Source organism: Phoca vitulina, unplaced genomic scaffold (genome assembly GCF_004348235.1).
Source record: "Phoca vitulina isolate PV1807 unplaced genomic scaffold, GSC_HSeal_1.0 scaffold3, whole genome shotgun sequence".
NCBI lineage: Eukaryota > Metazoa > Chordata > Mammalia > Carnivora > Phocidae > Phoca > Phoca vitulina.
Genome location: NW_022589706.1, coordinates 57,581,439 through 57,605,489, shown reverse-complemented (window position 1 = coordinate 57,605,489; position 24,051 = coordinate 57,581,439). Strand labels below are relative to the sequence as shown.

Genomic DNA, 24,051 nt, shown 5'->3' with positions numbered 1-24,051 from the left:
TTAGCTTAGTCCCATGGTTCTTTATTCTAACGGTCCCCCATTAGACTTAAAAAATTAATGCAACTCCTAATCACCTAATTTACTATCCAAGAGGGCTCTGGACATAGGAGAGAATAGAGCTCATTAAAAATTAAACTTTTCCAATCTCCTTATATAAACATTTACTTATAAAATATGCCCCAGCATAAAATTTTTAGGGTCCACATACAGAATAGGTTGGAAATAGAAAAGCCATCATGAAGGTCCACCCTTCTAACTCCTCTAACTATAATCTCTCCTTGCTCTAGTCCATCTTCCACTGATGGGCAGATTTCCTGCCCATACCACACCCTCAGTCAAGTCACAGTTCTCTCCCCAACTCTTATGGCCCCATTGCCCACAAGATTCAGTTCAAACTTTCTGGCCTGGAACTCTGGGTTCTCTATACTCTGGTTCCAACTTAAATTTTCCAACTCTTTCATCTAATATGTCTTAACACAAACCATGCTCTTTGGCCAGGTTGGACCGCTCACTGGCCATGAATGGCCCACATATTCCACCCATCTGGCCTGTCTCCTGGGGAACCACACCCAGAAAGCCTGCCTACCCTCCCTCTGTCTAATCAAATCTTAGTTTTTCTTCAGGAAGAATCTTAGCTTCCACCTTCTTCACAATACTCTTCAGATCTTTTACTTCTCCCTCTTCTGAACTCCTACAACCCATACTACCTATTGGTGCCATTATCCATAAGTTGCTCTGTACTATTTGTTAACTGCAATTGTGTTTTGGTTCATCTCCTTAAGTAGCATGAAAGATCTCTGTGTCCCCTCAAATTGCAACTCAGCACCTTGTAGGTTCTACGTAAATACCTGCAAATGTATTTAAACCATGAGAACCTCTTAGTTCTCATGGTAGCTGCTCCTTTGTATCCTAAGGTAAGAAGCAGTCACTGAATTCAAGCTCACAAACTATAATAACAGTCAGCCCCTGCCATCCCCAGATTCCCCTTCAAGGGTAGGCACTAATGCCTCCTATTTGCCCACTTCCAAGTCAGTCCTGACTACAGGTGGCAGTACTGGCAAGAGGCTCACACCCTACAGCTGTGGGGTAGCTCAGTAGTCTCAAGCCTGGTCTCTCTGAGCTTCTACTTTTTGTTGCCCCTAAAATGTTTGCAGTCTTAACTACTGGGTTTTACTCTGAATCCCAGCATCTTTTTGGCTGCAGCCCTGCTCTGCACAATTCATTCTTCCTAGGGCATAGACCCTGGACCCCAAGGTCTAGTCACCAGCTAAGGTCATGTGCAAAAAGGAATGGATCACCCAGGACCATGGCATGACCAGCCACACTTGGAGGACTGTCATTGACTTCCTGTGTCCCCATCCACCAAAACGGACTACTGAGTCCCAGAGTGAATGTGCTTGCTCCATACTATGATCTAAACAATTGACCACACCTAATCCCTGCCCAAAGACAAGGCCTACAGACAGATCAACTTCTCCAGCATGCAACTGACCAGATTCTAGCTTTTTCACCCTTCCCAGTGGCATCGCAGAATGCCTCCCAGTCAAGCCCTTCGGAACTGTGACAAAAGCTGCTGCAGGCAAATCTCTTCAAGGTTCTCCTACAATATGGAGAAATGAGTCAAGAAATATGTAATAACCCACTAGTCTGTAAATTCCTCTCTCTAGACTATAAGCTCTTTGAGGGCAGGGTCATTGTCTCATTCACCTTTCTTTTTTTTTTCTTTTTTCTTTCTTTTCTTTTTTTTGTATTCTGAGCATCTGGCCATGAGTAGGCACTCAAAGATATTTGTCGTATGAATGGATGGATGAACACAAAACACTATATGGCTTTTTCATTGTTATCCAAATTCCAGGCTACTTTCCTAATATATACTTCTTTGAAGTCAGAGTTCTAAAATGAGGAGGAAAAATCCCATCTCCTGAGACAACTGACTTACTTTTAGGTTAATCTCCCTAAATTTTTGTGCCTAGGGCTGATGGCGAAAGTTCTCCACGCAAGAGGCAGAAGATAATGTAGACAAGAGGGAGAGAGTCTCCCAAGGGTTTGAAGCAACATGTTGCTATCTTAAGCTGAAGTACACCACATGCATATGAGGTACTATTATCATCACTTTAATCTTCATTAATATGAGGTTCTAAATTGTTTCAGGAAGTTCAAGAGTGTTATTAGAAGATTCCATTTGAATCTATAAATATTTACTAAATGTCTGATAGGAAGCAGTAAAGTAAGTTTCCAGACCCGAGACAAATGCCTCCCAAAAAAGAGCTCTTCATCTGATGACAGAGGACAAATACAGGAGAGCCTTCTTAAGCCTGGCATGAAGAACCCCAGCCTTTGGCTAGTGATTTCCACGACTATGAAGGAAGGAGCTCCCACTCACCAGTGCAGTACCCCACCAGGTTGAGGAACTGCTCTTCTTTACAGCTGGTCCTGCAGCTCCCACCAGCAAGAGTGACATGAGGGTGACAGGAGCTGCAGTCAGATTCCGATGGGCCGTAGCACTGCCTGCAGGTGGGGTGGCATTCTATGGAGAGAAACAGAAACTAGGATTGGAATTAGTGGCTCAGCATGTGAGTACACGAAGTATGAATGCCCGTCCAAATTACATCAAGAGCAGACTTCAAACGCTAAGCATCTTTTAAAGATTCCTGAGCAAGATTGGCCTACACTTAGGCCCAACCAAAAGACGACATTTCTGTCATCAGTGAAAATACTGTCCATGAACAGAACACAGAATCCAGAAACATAAAAATTCGAGTAACTGGCTGCACATTCCAGAAGGCCCAGCACGACCATCCCAATGTATGTCAGTGAGGAAGTTAAGATCAAGGTCACAAAGCAGAAAGGTGAGTGGTGAGACTCCCTCCTTCTCGTTAAAATACCTCGTGTGATCCAAAGAGCTGGACAGGGAGCCGAGGGAGACATTTTGCTCCCCAGAAGTTCCTGGCAGGCAAAGGGGAACCATACACAGCAAGGGACACCAATACTTCTCACTGGAGTCAGATGCCAGCCATGCTCTCCCTTCAGGCCACGATTTGGATGCCTTGTGTTAGCAGCAACACTTAATTAAAATACAAAAACAGAACGTCCTCTTCTTGGAGGTTATTGAGAGCCAGGTTTGAAGTCAAAGCTCTGTTTTCCCCCCGAAAAAGCACCCATGTACTAAGGGGTACCACCCTGAAAACAAGTAAGTCCCAGAAGGTGCAAGCAATAAAGATCAGGGCACAAGGAGTAAAAGAAGGTTGCAGCTGGACTGGTGCTGCCAAAGCAGGCCGCAGGAGCAAGTGCACGGAGGGAGAGCTAAGGAATTCTCTGCCAAGGACGAGGAGGTCTAAGCCTGCCTGATTCCAAGAGGAGGGGAGGTGAGGGACCAGAGCTGGGCAGAGCTTGCTGGAACCGATGACAAAGAATTCCCTTCTGGCCCAGAGCTGGTGGAAAGCAAAGGCACAGATTTCGAGTACACTCAACCGCCTCTCACTTCTTCTGGCGAGAGACCAAGAGAAGATAAGGAGTTATGAAAGAAAAAAAAAAAAGCAAAACCACACAAATAAATAAATAAAGCAAGCAAGAAAATGTACTACTGATGAGAAGGCTAGCATTACCTATCACCCCTCCTACATTCCTGAGGCTCTTAACTTGGAAAACGTCTGTCCAAAGGATACTTGAGTTCTTAGTTTGATTTCCACCTCCCAATTCTTCCTCCCTGCCAGATTTCAAGTGACCTGGGTGCCCTGCCAACTCAGTGCCCTGGCCATCTGCTGGCTGCAGGCAGGCAGAGGTGTAGACAGAGGAGAGTTAGAGCCACTCAGACTTGACCCCCCAACAATTTCACACAAAGGACAACCAGCTGGGCTAGGGTGAGGGCTCACAAGGACAGGCAACAGTTTTCAAGGACAACCCCAATGACAAAGAAACCAGGAACATTCCCACTGAGCCTGATAGAGTGTTTAAAGTAAAGTGACCCATCATGGGCCTAGAGAGATTAAGCAGGTACTTGGAAAAAGAACATTCCAGAAGAAATATAATACTGATCTTCAGTCATCTAGATTTCTGTTTACATTGGATTTCCCCTTTGGAGTTTGAGGCTTAGATGAACCTAACAAGTATTAATTTATTTAAAAAATATTTTGTGCACTTACTACATGTTTCCTGACTCCAGAAATACATGTCATACAATTTTATAACAATTGGCTTTCTCCTATCAGCGGGCCTCAACAGTCTATTTTTAGAAATAAAATAGTAATCATGAAAGAATGTGTTTTGTCTTACCTTTTCTTCTGTAGATACAAGAAAACACAGTGCTACAATAGGGTGCTTAAATTTTAGTATTTTGTCAATTCCAATAAAACCCTGAACTAATCTCAACTAGTGATTTCTAGAATCTCTGTCACTGAAATATATAAAGGTGTTGTTAAAAACATATTGGACCAACACATCAAAGACAAAAATAAATATCACTTTTCTCTTTTTGCTCTCTTAGGCTGTAGCCAGGGGAAGTGGGGCTGAGAAGCACAGAGTTAATGCCAAAAGCCTGGTCCTCCACAGATGCCTTAGCACCTGTCTGTAGTAGCTTGTCTCCATGACGAACACCATCAAATCCATCCCTCCCTGCATGCACAGGACGAAGCCGACTCCAATTTTTCACTTCACCCATACTTCCCTATTCGAAGAACAGAACTTCACTTGCTCCCTCACTCTATACCTAACAAATTCAAGATGAGGGTTTACAGCCCAACCCTTGTCCCCTGATATGACCACGTTTTTAATTACAGAGCCTGGCTGCATGACAAAGACAAAACAATGGCATAGGGGACATGTCCCAGCATATTACATACTCACCTGTGCAACTGCCTTCCTGGTTAAAGTAACTATCCGGGCACTGGGACAGACACTGCCCATCCAACAGTACTTGGGAAGGCCAGCAGGCTGTGCAGTTCTGTGGGCTCTTCCCTGCACACCTGAAGCAGGATGGGTGGCAAGCTGGAAGGCAGAGGAAAGACAAAGCAGAGGAGACCATCAGGAAAGTCACCGTATGACAAATGCAGTAGCTCTGTCTCTCCTGTTAACATTTCTGGGTTGGAATAAGTTCCCCACATCGGCTTAGTTTTTCCCAAGGACAGGGTACACATCTCACATACTTCTTTCTAAAGGCCACATCCTGCAAAGCAAGCATCTGTGGGACCCAGATTAAGGCACAAATGCCATGAAACAGAAATAACCATTTGCAGTCATACATTTCTTTCTTCCCAGGTTCCATTCTCAGAGAATGTCAAATAAAGACCAGGAAGCCGTAAGACAGGTCTTCTTCCCTCAGGACAGCTCCTCCTCCATCATTAGACAATGGGCTGTTTATCAGGCTGCTCAAATTACAGAGAACAGTGATGGAAGCTTGACTTACTCACAAAGGTTTACATGGTGCCTACTCTCTAAGAGACTGGACATACACAGGTGAGAAGAACTGTCCCAACATTTTGAGCTGCTCAAACTAGCTTCATCAACAGACACACAGGCAAGTCACTGGAATACAATTAATGGGAGGCAAAGTATCATAGAGGGAGTAAGAGCATCACGTCGCAATTCTATGTGGCCTTGACTAATTTATGTAATTTCTCAAGACTCCTACTTCCTCATGTATAAAATGTGAATATAAACTGTACATAATGCATGGGGTGTTGTGGACACTAACTGGGTTTGAAACACATAAAGTGTAAAGTTCTTAGGACAGTGCTAAGTACATAGTAAGGGCTTAATAAATCTTAGCAGTAATTATTACCATTAAGTGCTATGATACAAGTATCCACAGGTGTAAAAAGAAATGTGGAAGCAAAGAGAAAGAAGGCATTTAAGAATATAGGGGATATTTGCATCAATTCCCAAGGGTGGACAGTGTATTAATCATGTCTTTTTATTTTCTGTATTTCTGTTACTTTGACATCTGGGGTCCTGCAAATCCTGAAGAGACTGCCCTCCCAGGGCTAGCCAATTCCTAGAGATAGTAAATGACTACCCTGGGAGCGTGTCTTTCATATGCTAACTAGCCAGTCCCAAGTCCACACACGCATCACCTCCCCTATCGCTCACACTGGGGCCTCTATCCCCCTACCAACCTGAGACAGTTCCAACACCCCAAAGCCCACTGAAGTTACTCCAACTAGCCAATCCTATGCTGCTACCCAGCCTCACTTGTTCCTTCCCACAGAAACCACAATAAGGGCTGTTGCTTACATTTTCCCCTCACTCCCTCTGCCTCTGGACCAACCCTGGTGCTTCCCCATGTGGCCCCTGCATAGTGTGCCGTGCCCCCTCCTCTTGGGAACTGTGAGTAACACATGCTTCTCAATGGCAGCTGTCTCCTGATCTCTTGGCCTCATCATATCTGAATAATAATAAGACCTCCATTGTGAAATAGTCATTCACCTCCAATCATTCATTCATTCGTTATTGAGTCTCCAATAGGTCTAGGTGTTGGGGATACAATGGTGAATAAGACAAAGACCCGATTCTTACCCATGTGGATGACCCCACACATTTCAGGCCACCTTCTGTCCATCCAGTGGACAAGATCCACAACTGCAGGGATCACTCTGAGTCTCCTCTTTTGCCTCTTCCGTCCCCTCTATGAAATACCCAGACAGAGACCAGCAGCTTGGAAGAACCAAATGTGATTTTACACCACTGAGGTCTCCATTTCTACCAACCTCCAATAAAAATGCAACATACAGTTTTTGATGTATGTGCAGCTCATATAAGCTAGGATGTCCTGGCCCAGTGGTAGTGGTGGTTAAATATTCAACTACCGATACATGGCTGATAGGCACTGCTGTCCTAAGCCTTCTAGTGCTCCCTGCAGCCTTGGCCCCACCCTAGCTTCCTGCCCCATCCATAAACCAGCACCTAGAGGTTTAACACCTCCACCACGAGGCTTCTAGGACCCTGCTCCTGAGCTAAGGCCCGTACCCATTTGGATTGGGCAGTAACTTGCCTTACTGGCTAATAAATATTTTGATCCTCATCTCTGGATACACTGCAGAGCTTTATATCTATTCAACAGTATTTATTACTATATGAAAAATAGAGCTAGAGCTCCAACTTTTAAAATAATTTCCTTTTTTTTAATTGCCTTGTAAACAACTCTACTAACACAAGCCTCAATAAGAAAATTTTTCCCCAAATATTTTCAAAATCACTGAGAAAATGTTTCCTTCTCAAAAAACAAAAAAGGAACAGGTAAGCAAATATTATAAAGGAAGGGTACATATTAGCCCATTATGTGAGACACATGTAACACAAATGAATGAAACAGCATGTAACAGAAAGTCAGGTGGCAATATTTCAAAAACCAGCTAAATTATATTGTCAACACAAAGCTTTCCAGGATGATTTGGGGAAGAAACATACTTCCACATATTTAAATATACCTATGATAATACCAATGTTTATATTAGACTTTACAAGATTGCTAAAATCCCTAGCTCTTCCTATTATACCTCCCTAATAAAAAGGAAATCAAATCATATCATTGTGGAATTGAAAACTAGGGAAAGATGAATTAATGCCTTATGAGCACACAACATATTTTATTTCATTCCATTTGGTCACAAAGTCAATGTGAGAACTTGGCTCAATGTGAATAAAGGTTATTATTGTACTATATAAAACAGGAAAGCAAAGAGGACAAACAAGTTGAAAGACTGATGGGCTAAGAACTCCACAAGAAAGTCCCTTTGTCATCCACTAGATTTTAGAAATCTAAACATCACCAAGGCAAACTTCAGAACTGCTGTCATTGGAAATGTTTAATAACCAGATGGATAATGAGCCTGTTAGTTGCTGAGTGGCACAGAGGGAAAATGATATATTGGGTGACCACCCTGTCAAAGTATTTTTTTCCTCTACAATGCTCTGTTTCTGTAAGTACAGGCATTTGCATTGCATCTTTAAAACAATCTCATGAAATATCAATTCTGTACCAGTTTGGGAAATGTCTACACTATTTCAGTGACTTTAATGAGGCTCTATCATTTTATGGAAGCTGCTTTCATAGCAGGAGTTCTGGTTTGAAGTCTAAGATCCTTCAAGGAAGACTAACTCCATTACAGGACATATACGGAAAAGATTTGAAAGAAGTTCTATGAATAATTTCCCCAAATCAATACTACATTTTTAGAGAGTGGCTTTCCAGTTGATGGCTAAGTATATTTCTGAAAAAGCATAACTGAGCAGCTTAAGCACTAAAAGTGTTGGCATTAAAAGTGTCCTGAGATGGCTGTAAAGTCCAATCAACCTGACGCCAGTAAAAATATTACCTAAAACAATTAGAACATATCAATTTTTGTTCTATTCTACTCTATCTTATTCTATTCTATCCTATCCCCTATTTAAATTTCAGACAATAAATACTACCACTTCTTTTTTCTTTTCAATGATATAAAAAGTGGTCCTGCATTCTTATTTTCACATCATATAAAATTTCCTGGCTTTTCACGTCAAAAACAATTTTTGAGGTAAACTTCTCTTGAATTATGATGTAAATATCAAAAATCCTGTAGGAAATACAGTAGGAGTACTGTGAAAAGGGATGAAAACTGAAATGAGTTAAGTCGAATAAAGTCAATCTCCCCCTTTCCATCACCCTCCTTTTCCTTCTCTCTCTTTTTTTTTTTAATGAGCTGAACCATGTAAGAGTAAGAATCACATCTTTTCCATCTCTGTGATTCCTGCAGTACCTATCATAGTCCCTGTCCCTGGCATGTCATAAGTTCTCAATCAATTAATTTCTGCTGATTGGATGGGTGAGTCGGTAGGTAGGTGAGCCAGTGGGTGGGCAGGTGGATGGGAACACTGGCAACACACTCCTCTAGTTCTCCTCTTTGATCATTTCCTTTCAGCCTTTCTCTGTTTACATCAAGAATATTGGAGCTTCCCAAAATTGCACCCTCTGTCCTTTCTCTTCTCACTCTTGGCAAACTTATCCATGGCTTTAACGACGACCTCCATGCTGGTGAGGGCCAAATTTATGTGTACAGCTCTGGCCTTTACTCTGAACTACAACCACATAAATCTAACTGCCTAGGGGATACCTCTACTTGGTATTTCATTGGTATCTCATTCCTCTTACCAAAATACTACTCATCATCCACTTCCACATTCAGCCCATATCTACTTAATGCAAATTATGGCATCACATTCCTCCTGTCCAAAATTGCATTTATTATCCACCCCCAACCCCACATCCTACCCACTACCTCGTCTTTCCTTTGTATTCCCTGCCTCACTTGGTAGTCCAACTATTCACCAAGACACTCATGCTGGAAACCTTAGACTTTTACTTTTCTGTCACCACAACCCATCCAAGACATGGTGATTTTTACTCCCTAAATCTCTGTCAAATCTATCCCAACTTAACCATTCCCATGGCCCCTTAGTGCAGACCTTCAATATCACTCATGATATAGATTAGTGCAGCAGCTTCCCAACTAGCTCCACTGTTTCTCCCCATTTACCTGCTGCACAGGTAAGGGGTTGATCTTTATAAAATGCAAATTGACCATATTATTCCCCTACTTAAAATCTTTTAACAGCTTTCCAATACCAGTATTGTCAACTCTAAACTCAGTGTAGCACATAAAGCCCTTCATGACATGACTCACCCCCATGTCTCCAGTATCATTTCCCACAATTCACCACTTTGAGCTTTATACTGCGGGAATACCAAATACATCGGACTTCTCTAAATACAGCATGCCTTTGCACTTGCTGTTTCCTTGACCTGTAATGCCCTTTCCCACCTTCTGCCTGGTGAACTGCTATTAACCCTTCAACACACTGATGATGTAGTTCATTCTCTGTAGATCTTTTCACATACTCTCTCCCCCAGGCAGTCAGTCTCCTCTGTGCTCTTTTGGGGATAGAAAGATGAAAAATATAAGGACCATGCCTTAAGGAAAGCATGATCAAGTAAGGGAGACTGACATCTGAACAAGGAATTAAAAGAACATGATACATGCTGTTGTAGGGGTCAAGGGCAAGCTACTTGAGCCTTGTGCCTACTGCCATTACGATTTTGGGGAGCAAGAATTTTCCTGTCCCCTCAAGGTCCTTCTAGCTGGTCTAAGAATCAAACTGACACAAGACAGATTAACAGGAGAAAATCAAATTTAATAGTGTATGTACAGGGAATCCATACAGATGTGGAAATTCCAAAGACAGGCAAAAGGAGGTATATATGTCATCCTAAACTAAGGAGATGGGGTTAGGGGTCTGAGATTTCAGAGGGAAGGCATGCAATCTTCAGGAAGATGAAAGAGAGTAAATGTTAGGTAAACAAATGTTTGCTGGCCCATTCAGAAACAATGGGACATACACAGGACTTTGATCAAACAGACCTTGCTAGGTTCCTCCCTGTCTACCATACCCAAATTATATCATGATGTCGTTATCTATGGTGACAGCTCTCTTCCTTCCCTATCTAAGTTCTTTTTAGGCAGTGGTGGGGAAGGTAAAGAGCTTTTCCTGAATCTTCTGGGGTTTTATTGCTTTTTAACTCAAAATAGTCTTTATGCCAAAGTGGCCATCCTGGGGCAGCAGCCTGCCCTTGGTCCTTACAACTGCATGTATCATGTTCTTTTAATTTCTCGTTCAGATGTCAGTCTCCCTTATTCGATCATGCTTTCCTTAAGGCATGGCCTTTACCTTTTTCATCTTTCTATCCCCAAAGCTGAGCACAGCCATGCTGTAAAGACAAGAAGGGGAAAGTGAAGAAGATTGAAAATTACCAGAAGGCATACATTTGTACAGCTTATGTCAGCACTCTGGGGACTACATTAAAGAGTGTTGCTTAATATAGATGCCATGTATTTTATTCAATTAATGCAAGGGAATCCCAAATTCATAAATAATAACATACTCTTAAGCTAAGCAGGCAGACTCCTGCCCATTTATTTCTTTAATTAAAACTCTGCCTTGAGGCCCTGGGTGAATCTTAGCAACAACTAAATAGATCAAAATACCCATGATATACTTTTTCTCCTGGTTCACCTAAAGCAAATTAATTAACTGACCAAAATAATTGGTGAATTTCCTGTTTAAAAAGAAAAAAAATGGTGTTCCAGTCCAGGATGGTGACATGGAAGGCTCCTGAACTTACTTCCTCCCACAGACACACCAAATCTACAGCTACACATGGAACAATTCCCTCTGAAAAAAATCCAGAAACTAGTTAACTCGCTGAGGGACTCCTAGGCATCAGGCAATGATGAGAAAAAAACCTATATGTTAACAGGTAGGAAAGGCTGGGACACTCTTCCCACATCAGGCAAATGAGAAAAAAAACCTATATGGAAACAGGTAGGAAAGGCTGGGACACTCTTGACATACCCACCCCCACCCCTACTGCCATACAATCAGGAAGAACCTCCCAGCTTTTCCCTTAGGAATGAAGGGTTTAGAGCCAACATGCGATGCTCCAACTTTTAAGAGTCCACCCGAGGGACAGACCCCCAAAACCCTAGTTCTGAAAGCCAAAGGGGCTTGCATCCACAAAATCCATAAGGCTATAGCAAATAAAGAAACATTTCTTAATGGGCTCACAAGGACTACTGGTGGTTATCCCTCCCCTTCCCCCAGGAGGCAGCAGTCAGAAAGGCCCATTCTCCCTGCTTTTCCCTGAAAGAGACCTATTTGCATATCTTAAAAACTGCTGGCTAAGGGTCAGGCTTCTAATTTAATGCATACATAGAGGCCCACTGCCTGCTTCGTAGACCTGGGATGTGGACACCGTATTTGTGCTCTCCCTCTGCCCCGTTCCAGGTCACTAGTGTCTTCCTGGAAAGAGCTTATGCACATGTCGGAGCTTATGCACATGTCGGGCACACCCTTGACAGCCGGGCTCTGGTGGTCAGCGAGGTTTGAGTTCACTGGTTCAAGGGGACGGCAGCAAACAAAGAAACAGTTCTCAACCGGCTGGCTGTCACCCCTGGGCTCAGTGCAGAGGGAACAGACAAAAATACCCATCTCCCAGTGTTCCTCTGAAAGAGGTACGTTTGCCTGATGTAAAAGCTGCTACTTGAGGCTCCAGTTTCAATCAGCCTCCATCTTAGGTGCTGAGATCCTTCCCTTTGGGACACTGACAAGTCTTAGCGCACCCTCAACTACTGGGGGCCACTAAGAATAAAGAAAGTAGCATAGACAATCACAAAGGGTTTGAAAAACACTCAACAGCCAGGGCTGGCTGAACAATTAAGATTCAGAGAACAAACTGGTAGTTGCCAGGTAGGAAATGCGTGAAAGTGATCAAATGGTGTAAACTTCCAGATATAAAAGAAGTCCTGGGGATAAAATGTACTGCATGGTGACTATGGTTAACAATATCGTATATCTGAAAGTTACTAAATGGTGGTCATTTCCCAATACATATGTGTATAGAATCATTATGTTGTACACCTTAAACTAACACAGTGTTATATGTTAATTATAGCTCAGTAAAACTAGAAGAAAAACAAATTTTTTAAAATTGATACCAAACCTGTAGTGACTCTGTGCACTTTTGCCCCCTGCAGTAAGACCCAGCCTAAAGAGGCAATACTATCTTCAAGACTGAAAAAGAAAGCCTGGAAAAATTTAGATGCTAAAATTTCCCTAATGTTTACCTGACTAAAGCTCCATGATTATTTCAAATATAATGAGAAGGATGCCAATGCAGGAATGGGACCCAATGTTGGTTACCTCTGCATTCTTGTTAAAGCAGTGTGTGTACTGACATACTAAAACAGAAGACATGTAAGTAAAATTCATTATTGTAGTATAGAGTTCACTTTTAAAAACATGTAAGTCCCTCAAAATTAGATCATCTTGAACCCTCTTGCTGAACTGTGTAGGAACGGAGAGAATCCACCATTCATTTGCCACAGAATCGGGGCAATAATGTGGCTAAATCTAATCATCCTGACCATGTTCAGATCCGGTCCTTGGTCACCACTGCCAAGTTGTTGACATGGTGATTGAACTGCATCATTAATTGAGACAGCCTGGCCTGAAATTCAATTGTAAAGCTCTAGCGTGAAATGAAGAACAAGGGATCTGGGCTTGGAAAGAAGGAAATATTTCCAGAGCAACTATGTAGCAACTTAGGATCCTCAGTTGCTAAATCATTCATTAGTTTGTTCCTTCTAAGCCTTACTTTCTTCATCTGTAAAATGGGAGTAAATGTAAACTTACAGAATTTTTTGAAGATTTTATTTATTTGAGAGAGAGAGAGCACACATTAGTGGGGGGAGGGGCAGAGGGAGAGGGAGAAGCAGACTCCCCGGGGAGCAGGGAGCCCAACAAGGGGCTCAATCCCAGGACCCTGAGATCATGACCTGAGCCGAAGGCAGATACTTAACTGACTGAACCACCCAAGCTCCCCAAACTTACAGAATTTCTAATAAAACTCTTGGTTGTAAGGAATTTATAAACTGTGAAGTGAGATATATATACACACGTGTGTGTGCACATAAATAACTAAGAATCTATGCCAAAAGATTAAAAGAGGTTATCTCAAGATTGAAGGGCTATAGGTAGGATTTACAGAAAAAATAAAGGCTACCTAGTTAAATTTGAATTTCAGATAAACATTGAATAGCATTTTAGAATATCTCCGGCAGGGGTGCCTGGGAGACTCAGTCGGTTAAGCATCTGCCTTCGGCTCAGGTTATGATCCCAGGGTCCTGGGATTGAGCCCCGCATGGGGCTCCTCGCTCAGCAAGGAGCCTGTTTCTCCCTCTTCTTTTGCCTGCTGCTCCCCCTGCTTGTGCTCTCTCCCTGTCAAATAAATAAATAAAATGTTAAAAAAGAAAAAAAAAAGAATATCTCAGGCAATATTTGGGATATACTTACACTAAAAAATTCCTTTTTTTATCTGCTAAATATTTTTCTTTTTCTTTTTTTTAAGATTTTATCTATTTATTTGAGAGAGAGAGAATGAGAGAGAGAGCATGAGATGGGGGAGGGTCAGAGGGAGAAGCAGACTCCCCGCCGAGCAGGGAGCCCGATGTGGAACTCGATCCTGGGACTCCAGGACCATGACCGGAGCCGAAGGCAGTCGCCCAACCAACTGAGCCACCCAGGCGCCCTAAATATTTTTATTTCTTAATCCTGTATTTTTATTTGCTAAATCTGGGTGACCTAGTAGTAGATGTTTTTGTTTTCTAATTTTTCTTATCTGTATTTTTTAAAATCTCTGTAATATGTATTATGCATTCAATAAGAAGAAATAAAAATTGAGATTTTTGTTAAACTGCTTTAGTTAGAAGTATACCAATGATAAAATGATATATTTGCCCTTTTTTAATTAGAGGCTTTGCTTACTCACCTATGGTCCCTGGACCAGGAGCATCAGCCTTACCTGAAAGCATGTTATAAATGCAGAAACTCAGATCCCACCCCAGATCTATGAAATCTGAATCCACATTTTAACAAGATTCCCAAGAGATTCCTATGAAAAGCTCTGCACTAGAGAAACCTCAACTGAAAGCTAAGGCTTCAAAATAGTTGAGTCCTTTATAAGAAAACAACAACAACAAAAAAACCACCTCAACAACAGTGTAAGGAGAATCTGAAAATGAGTTGAGTGATCTGATCTGATCCTAGGAACATTCTCAGGAAAGAGGAGAAGCCTCCCAGTGACAAGAGCTCCAGGTCCTTTGTCCTGTCCATCCACCCTGGGCTGTCAGGTACAGCCCAGGGGCTGCACAGTCACTAAATGACTCCAGGAGGAACCTGTCACAGGACTTAACACGAGAATGGCACCCTGTACAAGATAGCGGCCCCCTACCCAGCTCCACCCTGGAGATTTCAGATAGATTTATGAACTCAGGGAGTCCTGGAAAACTATTGGGGGGGGGGGAGAGGGATAAAGAGGGATAAAAAAGCAAAGGATAGTTTTTTGATGTTTGGAGGTTTTGAAGGGATTGAATTTGTATTATTTTATTTGAGCAAGGGGGTTGATGGGTATTTCCTGGCTTTTGTTTGTTTGTTTGTTTTGTTAAATAAACTAGACTCTGTCAATGCTGACACAGTCCGTTAAATAGGTGAGGTGAACTCTGGGTAACATTACTAAAATCTTTCTTTTAGTTAGTACTGGATGTTAATATTGAATAAACATGCACAGTTTTGGTTGACTACAGAAAATGCCTCACATTGTCTTTCACAATTAGTAACGGACTGTCTTTTGTACCAGCAGTTCTAGCCACATTTTGTAAACATAGAAGCCATGTGCAAAAAAACAAAACAAAACATAATGTCAAAGCTCCATGTTCTGAAGGATACAAGGATACACTTTTGAGAATGAGCCCAAATCACAGGACAAATACAGGCAGGTGCCCATCCCCCTCTCACCAGAGCCCTTCTGCTTTGGAGCCCACCTCAGTCCACCTCTTTCTTCCCCATTATCCCACTGTGGGCTTCATAGCACAGACCCCTAGCCAAGTACACACCATGGGTTTTGTTGCTGCTGTTGTTATTCATTTATTTATGATCTGTTTCTCTCACTAGAATATAAATTCCACGAGGGTAGGAATTTTGTCTCACTCATTCATGAGGGTACCCCCAGTACCTAGACAATGCCCAGCACCGAGGGAACACTCAACAGACATTTGTAGAAGGAAGGAATAAAAACAGACTGCCCTCCAGCTACTAATAAACAATGTTCTCTTTGGTCACTGTTAATTTTATGTTTTTCGTCCTTCAATCATAGACTTGGATGTTAGTCAAATATCTCGAGTATTTTTGTTTCATCTTCCACTAGATAATTTCTGGGTTTGTCATGTAGCTCTGAGTTGAAACTTTTATAACTTCTGACATCACTTCAGACTCTAAGTAAATTGCTTTTTCCTATAATGCATCTGCTTCTCGCTTTCATTAGCCGCAGTAATATTCTAATCACTCTGTACTGCAGTCTCAGAGAGAGGAAGAGGGAGAGTTCCAAGAAACAGTTGTTTTTCTTTTCTTTATAGAACAGCACTTGAGATCAAACGTGCTGTAAAATAAACCCTCAATGGTACAGCCGCAAAAATACTCCAACCTTTTAAATGTTCTGCAAGGAAGCCAGGGTATTTCTGGGAACATGTGAGAAGGAGAGCCCAGTCTCATAGGGCTCCCCAGCCTGATTGCATTGACAACACCATGGCAGAATCAAAAAATGGAACAGATTGTGGGAAGGCAGAAAGGTTTCCAGAGATATGAGATGAGTGACAGGAAACACATCAATCAACACACTTAATACTCAGATAGGGTTGGAAACAATTGGTGGTTGCACTCAGTTTCCCAACAGAATCTTGGGCAACTCAATTAACCTTTTCTGCCACATTTTCATCACTTATAAATTGAGTACAACAAAATCTACATAGCAGAGATTGCACAAGGATTTGGTAATAAACGTGAGTAGACAGCTATATAGTGTGATACCTAATAATATTATGTGAACTAGCATAAAATCATGGGATCACAAGGGACTCCAGAGGTCAATCTAGACCTTTGGCATGGGACCATGATTAAACCATTCCACACGGATTACACTCTAATCCTTTTAAAAGGGTGTCTGTGTAAAGGGATTCCCAGAAAACTCCCCTTTGTTGAAGATGCCTCCTTAAATTTAAGATGTTCCAATCCTGCAGTATTAGTATGCTATGCTTTCCCCTTGTCAGTGACCATAATACAGTAACAACTTGGTGTAGAGCATGGATACAAGAATCAGGCTGACTGAGATTCCACTGGATTCTACTCTGTGCTGGATATATGACTTTGAACAAGCTACAGCCTAAACTCCCTGAAGCCTCCATTTCCTCTCTAAAATAGTTGTCCCACTCACCCCACAAGGTTGGTACCAGACTTTAGTGAAAAACAAGTCATGTACTTCTCCTAGTGTCTGGCTCATGGTGTATACCAAATCAACAGTAACATTATTTTCTGGCTGGATAACCCTGGTCACTCCAATTTTTATTTACAACTTAGTTTTACAAACATTAATCATTTTTGTTTCTCTTTTCTGATCCCTCCTCAAATTCCCTATTTTTCATTTTTAATATAGTGTTCAAAATTATAGGGAGAGGCTAACTACGCTGAGTCGCCTGGGAAGATTTCTTCTTGATTTCTCCCAGGATCAGAGGGGAAGGCTGTGTGGTGTGTGCCTTGGGAAGGCACTGGGACTCTTAGGGACAAAGATTCCTGTATTTCAGAAGTAGTTGTGGAAACAGAGCCATGAAAGTTTAGCGGACCAGAGAGAGTTTAGACAAGGCATATATGGGTGGAAACCAGTGTATTTGGAAAATAAAGATGCTTCCCCTAATTTCTAAGCACTTTGTAACAGTGCATCCCAGGGAGCAGGGTGCACCCCTGGGAGCAGGGGATTACCCCTATAATGTTCCTGAACACCTGAGTATTTGGACAGACATTTATAACATTTGAGCATGGAGCTTTACAATTTACCAAGAATTTTCACACTCCTAACCTCCTTTGATCCTGGCAAAAAGCCCATATGAAAGATAATTATCTCTCATCTAATGCTGTGAATGCAAAGGCTCAGCGAGCTTAAGTGTCTGGCCTGGGGTCTCTGTATTCCAAATCTGTATACTTCCTACTATGCCATTTGACTGACTATCAAAATCTTTTAACCTTGAAATCTATCATTTCCATGTGAGGGTATATTCCAATGTAAAATTGGATATTGTAGGATACAAAATTGAATCTACAACAGGCTTACAGTTATATAGTAAAAATAAAAACTCAAAGCTATGCATAGGAAAAGACTTGGATATATTATAGCAAAATGGTAAAGGCAATTACCCAAGTGGTAGATGGTGGTAGATGGTGGGCAGATTATCTTTCTACTTTTTCTACATTCAAAGTTTCCTTTAATGAACACACATTCACAATGAAAACTGTAAGTATTGCATTTTTTTTAAAGTAGCTTGAGAGTCAAATAATTCACCCAACAGCAAGGCAACTTCGTATAGGAACAGAGAGGGGCCTCTCCAACCTCTCCCCAAATTATCTATATCTCCCCTTCAACTCCTCAGCCACTCATAGATGACTCAGCTATTGAGTCAAATTATTCAGGATGGCATCAATTTTCTGTAGATGATATGCTAGGCAATGGCAAGAATCACTTCTAAATTTTGACAGAAGTCCAGATTTTGCCCTGAAGGGACCAATTCATATTCATCCAGAGTAGCAAATTAGAAGCAATCCTAAATGGAATTCTACAATGAGCTCTGGGTCTTTCTTAGCTACTCATACTGTCTCTGAAATAATTCCTGTCTGGAACTTCTTAGAATGTAACTTTGGGGACAGTGGGGTCAATGGAACCAGCTCTCTAAGATCATCTATTATTCACCAAGGGAAGGAGAACATCAGTGGGGGCCACCCCTTTGCATGTCCATCTTCTGCTCCATCCACAAGCATCCTGGAACAATTCTTACATGAAAACAAAGGTCTTCTGGCTTTGTTCTCACCTCACAGGATCTCTCAAGAGCAAAGCCGAGAAGCTACCTAACATTTCTGCAAATCATGCTTGCTCACCTTCACACAGCCCAGTGTTCTCCAAGTAAAAGTGGGCTCTACACTGGGACAGACACTTGCCAGAGGTGATGTTCGCCCCAGACAGCTGCTCAACTTGCAGTCCTTCATCGGGCTTCTTACACTGGGCACAGTGAGAGGGCTCTGGACCCACACAAGTGAGGCAAGAGGAATGACAGGCTGCCAAGAACAAAACGCAGAAATCAGTACAAGGGTCATATATACGTTGCAACCAACGAGAGTACCTAATTAAATCTAAGCCACTTAGAAGAGTTCACCAGATACATCCTATCAGAAAACTGCTTTCTAGTGTTCTATATATAGCACAGGGTGATAATACTTGTGAGAGGCCTAATGAGGGTGATGTTAACTGGTCACATCTCTCTGGTTTTGTGAGGTCTGTCAAGCTGGAGCATGAAAAAACTCCAGCAAACTGGACAATACTGACTTGGTTCTCCAGATACACATTTACTGAATGATGTCTTAATACCATGGCCTCCGTTTTTATTGAAGATTTTAAGAACCATCCATACAAAGGCCATTACTATATTTTTTGCAAAGATGGTCATCGCATTATTGTCTACTATGTCATCTATCACCCACTATATAGGCATCCAGGCAACAAAATCCTTCTAGAATTTATGTGAGGAAAGGCTGCTTTCCTAGACAAGGAAGATCCCCCTTCGAAAGAGCAACAGGAATTTGACAATCCATCACAGTTTCTTGTTTTTCTGGGCTACTGGTTGAAATCAGACCCAGACAGACTACTGGAACTATCTCATGCCCACGTTTGATATAATTAACTCTTTACAAGAGCTCTTTGATATATAACTAACTTTGATACAATTAACTCTAAAAGAGTTCTTTAAAAGATTTCTAAATTTTCTTTTTCAGAGTATTTATTGCAGCTGCCCTGTTTTAAATATATACATATATATTTTAACATATATGTATACAAATATATATGTATATATTTATATAAAAATTATAAAAATACATATTTATTTATAAAATATATACCAGTTTATATAACATATATAAATATATATAACATAGATACAAATATATAGATAAATATATATATATAAATATGTATATTCTTCTAACTATTCTCAAACTCTTTTCCAAGATCCCCTACATATAAACACATATAAATTAATTTCACCTAATTGAAGTGTATGCTCCCAATGTCCTAGTTTCAAAAGACAATGATCCCACCCTCCCAATGAGCCCAAAGCCTTTTTGGCAAACAGCTATTTAAGAGTTTCCATTTCCCTCAGCCCAGAGGCATTGCTGCTAACTCAGTTTGCTCAGCTATATCGTTAACAAAAAAAGGTTCTTCAGGGAAAAACAAAATGAAGACTACGAAACACATGAACAATTCGAGGAGACCAGGGAAAAGGAGGAAGTAAGAGTTTTGTTTTGTCTTAATGTACGGTAAAGGAAATGACAGTCTTTTCAAGGATGGCCAGAAAAATCATGAATTTTGGGGGGCGTCATCACAAATATTCCAACGTGAGTTTTTTTTTTCAGATTATCCCTTGGCAATGAAAAAAAAGCATAGAATGTATACATAGCGATATAAGATACACTGTAGGGAAAAGTGCACTGAAAAGTCACTTAAATCTTTGTCCTCGTGATGGGAAAGTCTCAAGAATGAGGACGACACCGACGGTACCTTTGCAGACCCCGTGGTCCGGGTAGAAGCCCTCTCCGCAGCTGGACAGGCAGCGGCCTTGGCGCAGAGCCCGGGGCTGGATGCAGCCTGTGCAGTGTGAGCCCGTGGGTCCGGAGCAGCCGGCACATGAATTATGACAAGCTGAGGAGGACAGTGAGGGGGACACCATGGAACCCAAGTGAACAGGGAGCCTACCTCTCAGCTGGGCTCCTTATGGATCAGGAAGCCCCTTCTGTGTCGCTCTCAATCCCCTTCAGCTATCATACCAAATCAGGCGGAAAGATGTTTTAGGAAGTGGTTATATACCCAAAACTGCCCGTGGTGACCCTTTACCCATCTTTTATCCATGTTCTATTATTTATCGGCTACCCCTGATGCGCTGTTTCCATTAAGGGGTTTATACACATTGCTGCATTTCATCTTCATAGCAATTACGAGGTTTTGCCGATGACAAAACTGAGGTCTTGGGAAGTTAAAAAATTTACCCAAGATCATAGAGCTAATGAGTAGCAGTGCTGGGATTTAGCCCTAGGTCTGTCTGAACCTAAAACCCCCTACCTGAATAGGGAAGAGTGAAAAGTTTCTGTGTCTGAGTTCTGGAAGCACTGGAATTTTGGCTGGCTTGTCCACTAATTTATCTATGCCCTTAGCCAAGGCAAGGTTTCTCCAGGCCTAGGCTCCATGGCAAATGCATTGTGAGGTTGGACTAAATGATCACTTAAGATACTTCTAGGTCTGACATTATAGGATTTTAAGGAAGAATTATATTAAACAATCTTTACATATGACAATGTCAGGCATGCATCTCTGCTGCTTTAGTCCTGGGTGGTAACAGTGGGACATCTCTGACTCTGATTTACAAATGGTACCATGGCCTGTCCTAAGGGACAGGACTGAGATACTAGGAGACTCCAGAAAACAACAGGCAGGAGCTGGGAGAGGGGAGTGTGGAAGTAGGATGAGACTCTTGGGGGCAGGATGTTGCGGAAGAGGGATAAACACTGGGCCAGTAAAGGGGTTGGCATACAGAAAGGAGGTTGCTGAGACAAGGCTGTGGGACAGATCGAAACATTCTGCCACAAACCCACACTATAGGTGCAAGTGAGAACACGTATGTTTATTTTGGAGGAGAGGGGCAATCAAGGACTCCCAGGCAGCAGTAAGTTCCCCGAGTTGTCTCGAAGGAAAGACACAAGTCAAGCATACGTAAGTAGAAGCTTACAAAGTCTCAAATAGGAATGTTTCATAGTTAAAGTTGTATAAATCTGAAAGAAACAATACATAAATAGCACATAAGACCAAATTTTCAATACATACAGACTTAGGCCTTACAAGCTGTCAAACTTGGTTTATTTTATATTTTATTTTTGTGATGTGTTGTAATTGCCGATATATGGGCTTGTGCCATCTAAGAAATGATTCTGTCATACCTACAACCTAAGTTAGTGACCGTTTATTAGTACACAAGGACTATATGAAGATCTTAAAGATGTTCTTCGCACTGAAAAGGACCAAATGATCCCTAATGAGGATTGATATGCATAAGTCTTTTACTTAATCACTCAAGTCCCACAGCATCCACCCACTCCCATACCAAATACACACAGGTTCTAGAATGAAAATGCTATTCCTTTTAATTTGACATCTTCTCATCATACACACTAATTCTTAAGTGAGCAGCATATAGCACCAAGTATTGTCAAATATGTCAAATGCATTTTGATGATGACGATGATGACAACAATGATTACCCACGTCTTACCTCTGCATCTGCCAGTGGCCTCAACATAGTACCCATCAGGGCATTCAGCAATGCATTTCCCATCATGCAACACTGTCTTCTCAGTACAGGTAAGACACCTGGGACTACTGGGACCACAACTCTTACAGGATTCGTCACAAGCTAAGGGGGAGGAAACCCACCAGAGAAAGTCAATAATGAGCAAAGGGAGCAGAGAAGTCTACGCTGTACAATGTCCACAGGTGGTATCAACATGGTAATCACATTGTCTGGCTGCTCAGCTGAGTTCTGTTTCCTTGATTCCAACATTTCAAAGGACTCTGTACTTTCTGTTTTCACAGTTGAAGGAGAATCAGATAATTATTCATTGAACCAAGCATAACAAATACTCTGAGGCACACCCACCAGCATGTCCAATATAATATAGGATTTAAAGTCAAAATGGGCTTGGGGGTACGGATGCCAGTCCAATAGGCGTTGAAGATATTCTCAAACTCATTAATAATCAGAAAAATGCAAATAAAATGGGCTGTCCCGGTATACCTATTAACCAGAAAAAAAAATCTGAAGCTTGATAATGCCAAATGGTGGCAAGGATGTGGAGATGAGACAAGCTTCACACTTGAGAGTATGGATGCTGGTGAGCTACCTGGCACTACTTAGTCAAATAAAGAATATGGAAAGTTAAGAAACCAACAGTTCTGCTCCCAGATTACCCATCCCAGGGAACCTTCCACAGAGGTTCATAAAGGGACATGTTTGAGGCTGTTCACTGGTGTTCTCTAGAGACAGCATAGGGATGGAGGGAAGTGGGGAGTCTGTCATGAACAGTGGATGGGTGAGCTATGGGAGATGCAGCCCAGGGAGTACTATGCAGCAGTGAGAAGCAAAGAGCTAGATGATATAGAAGCACAGGTGATTCAAACCATAATGCTGAATGAAAAAAGAACAACGTGAACTCTGTAACACATCATTTAAGAAAAAAAAAGGTATGTACACTCAAAAGAATACCCATTTTACATGAGCCCATAAAAACAAAAAGATTTAAAAAAAATTTAAAGTAGGGGTGCCTGGGTGGTTCAGTTGGTTGAGTGTCTGACTCTTGGTTTCGGCTCAGGTCATGATCTCAGGGTAGTGAGCTGGAGCTCTGTGTCAGTCTCCATGCTGAGCACAGAGTCTGCTTAAGATTCTTTCTCCCTCTCCCTCTTCCTCTCCCCCTCCCCTGCTCGCACACACATGCATGCACTCTGTAAATAAATAAAGTCTTAAAAAAATTGAAATAGCTGCCTTGGTGAGGAAGGGAAATGAATATAAAAGGAAGGAAAGAGAGAAAAAAGGAGAGGAGGAAGGAAGAGAGAGAATGGCTAACAGAAACCTCGGAGCTTATTTTGATTTATTATGTTAGCTAGAGTCAGAAAAGCCCTTCATAATAGCACAAGTACTTAAGAGACTAAAGAATGAGGAGGTTTTTGTCCTTTGAATTTCCCCACCCTTTATATCTAACATTTGTAAAACTCAAAGCATGAACCGCCAATGAACTTGGTTGCTGTAAATTCTTTCAGCCAGGGCACACCACCGTGTATGACAGGTTGTGCTGGATTTTTCTCAGCACTTGACTTTGAGATTTCTAGAGATACGGGCCTCTCAGTTATAAATGATTAAACCAACACCAGCCAGTCTTTATCTTGAATAGCACTAAATTGAACTGGAAATAAGTCAGCATTATCAGCATCGGACGTTTTAATTAACATTCTGATACCAATCAGTGACTTGGTTCACTGATGTTTTAGGAAATATTTATATGAACACTTCTGAAGGCATCTGATACAAACTTAGAGAGCTCTAAGAATTTTATGAGAAGTGTAAACTCCCGTCTTTATCCAAAGGTCTTCGGGTCGATGTCAATGGTATCACAAAGTCTTGCATCATGCTAAGCACACGGCAGGCGTTCAGCAATTACTCGCTGATCAATTGATTCCTTGGCTGACTTTCAGCAATGGCCCATTCTCCTGTCTGGAAGATTTTTTTTTCTGATGCTTTGTTTCAAAATGTATACAGATAGCATTTCAGATGTATA

General features: G+C 41.6%; 1 protein-coding gene across 5 annotated transcripts in view; it reads right to left on the bottom strand.

Annotated features, from left to right (window-relative positions):
• FRAS1 (Fraser extracellular matrix complex subunit 1) overlaps positions 1-24,051 on the bottom strand; it is a 404,790-nt gene that overhangs the window by 176,113 nt on the left and 204,626 nt on the right. For all 5 annotated transcript variants that reach the window (XM_032400603.1, XM_032400602.1, XM_032400606.1 and 2 more), the window contains exons 16-20: positions 21,996-22,136; positions 20,234-20,374; positions 18,559-18,735; positions 4,843-4,983; positions 2,384-2,527 (exon numbers count right to left, since the gene is read on the bottom strand). In XM_032400603.1, the coding sequence (XP_032256494.1) occupies positions 2,384-2,527; positions 4,843-4,983; positions 18,559-18,735; positions 20,234-20,374; positions 21,996-22,136 (744 nt within the window). The remainder of the gene's footprint in view (positions 1-2,383; positions 2,528-4,842; positions 4,984-18,558; positions 18,736-20,233; positions 20,375-21,995; positions 22,137-24,051) is intronic.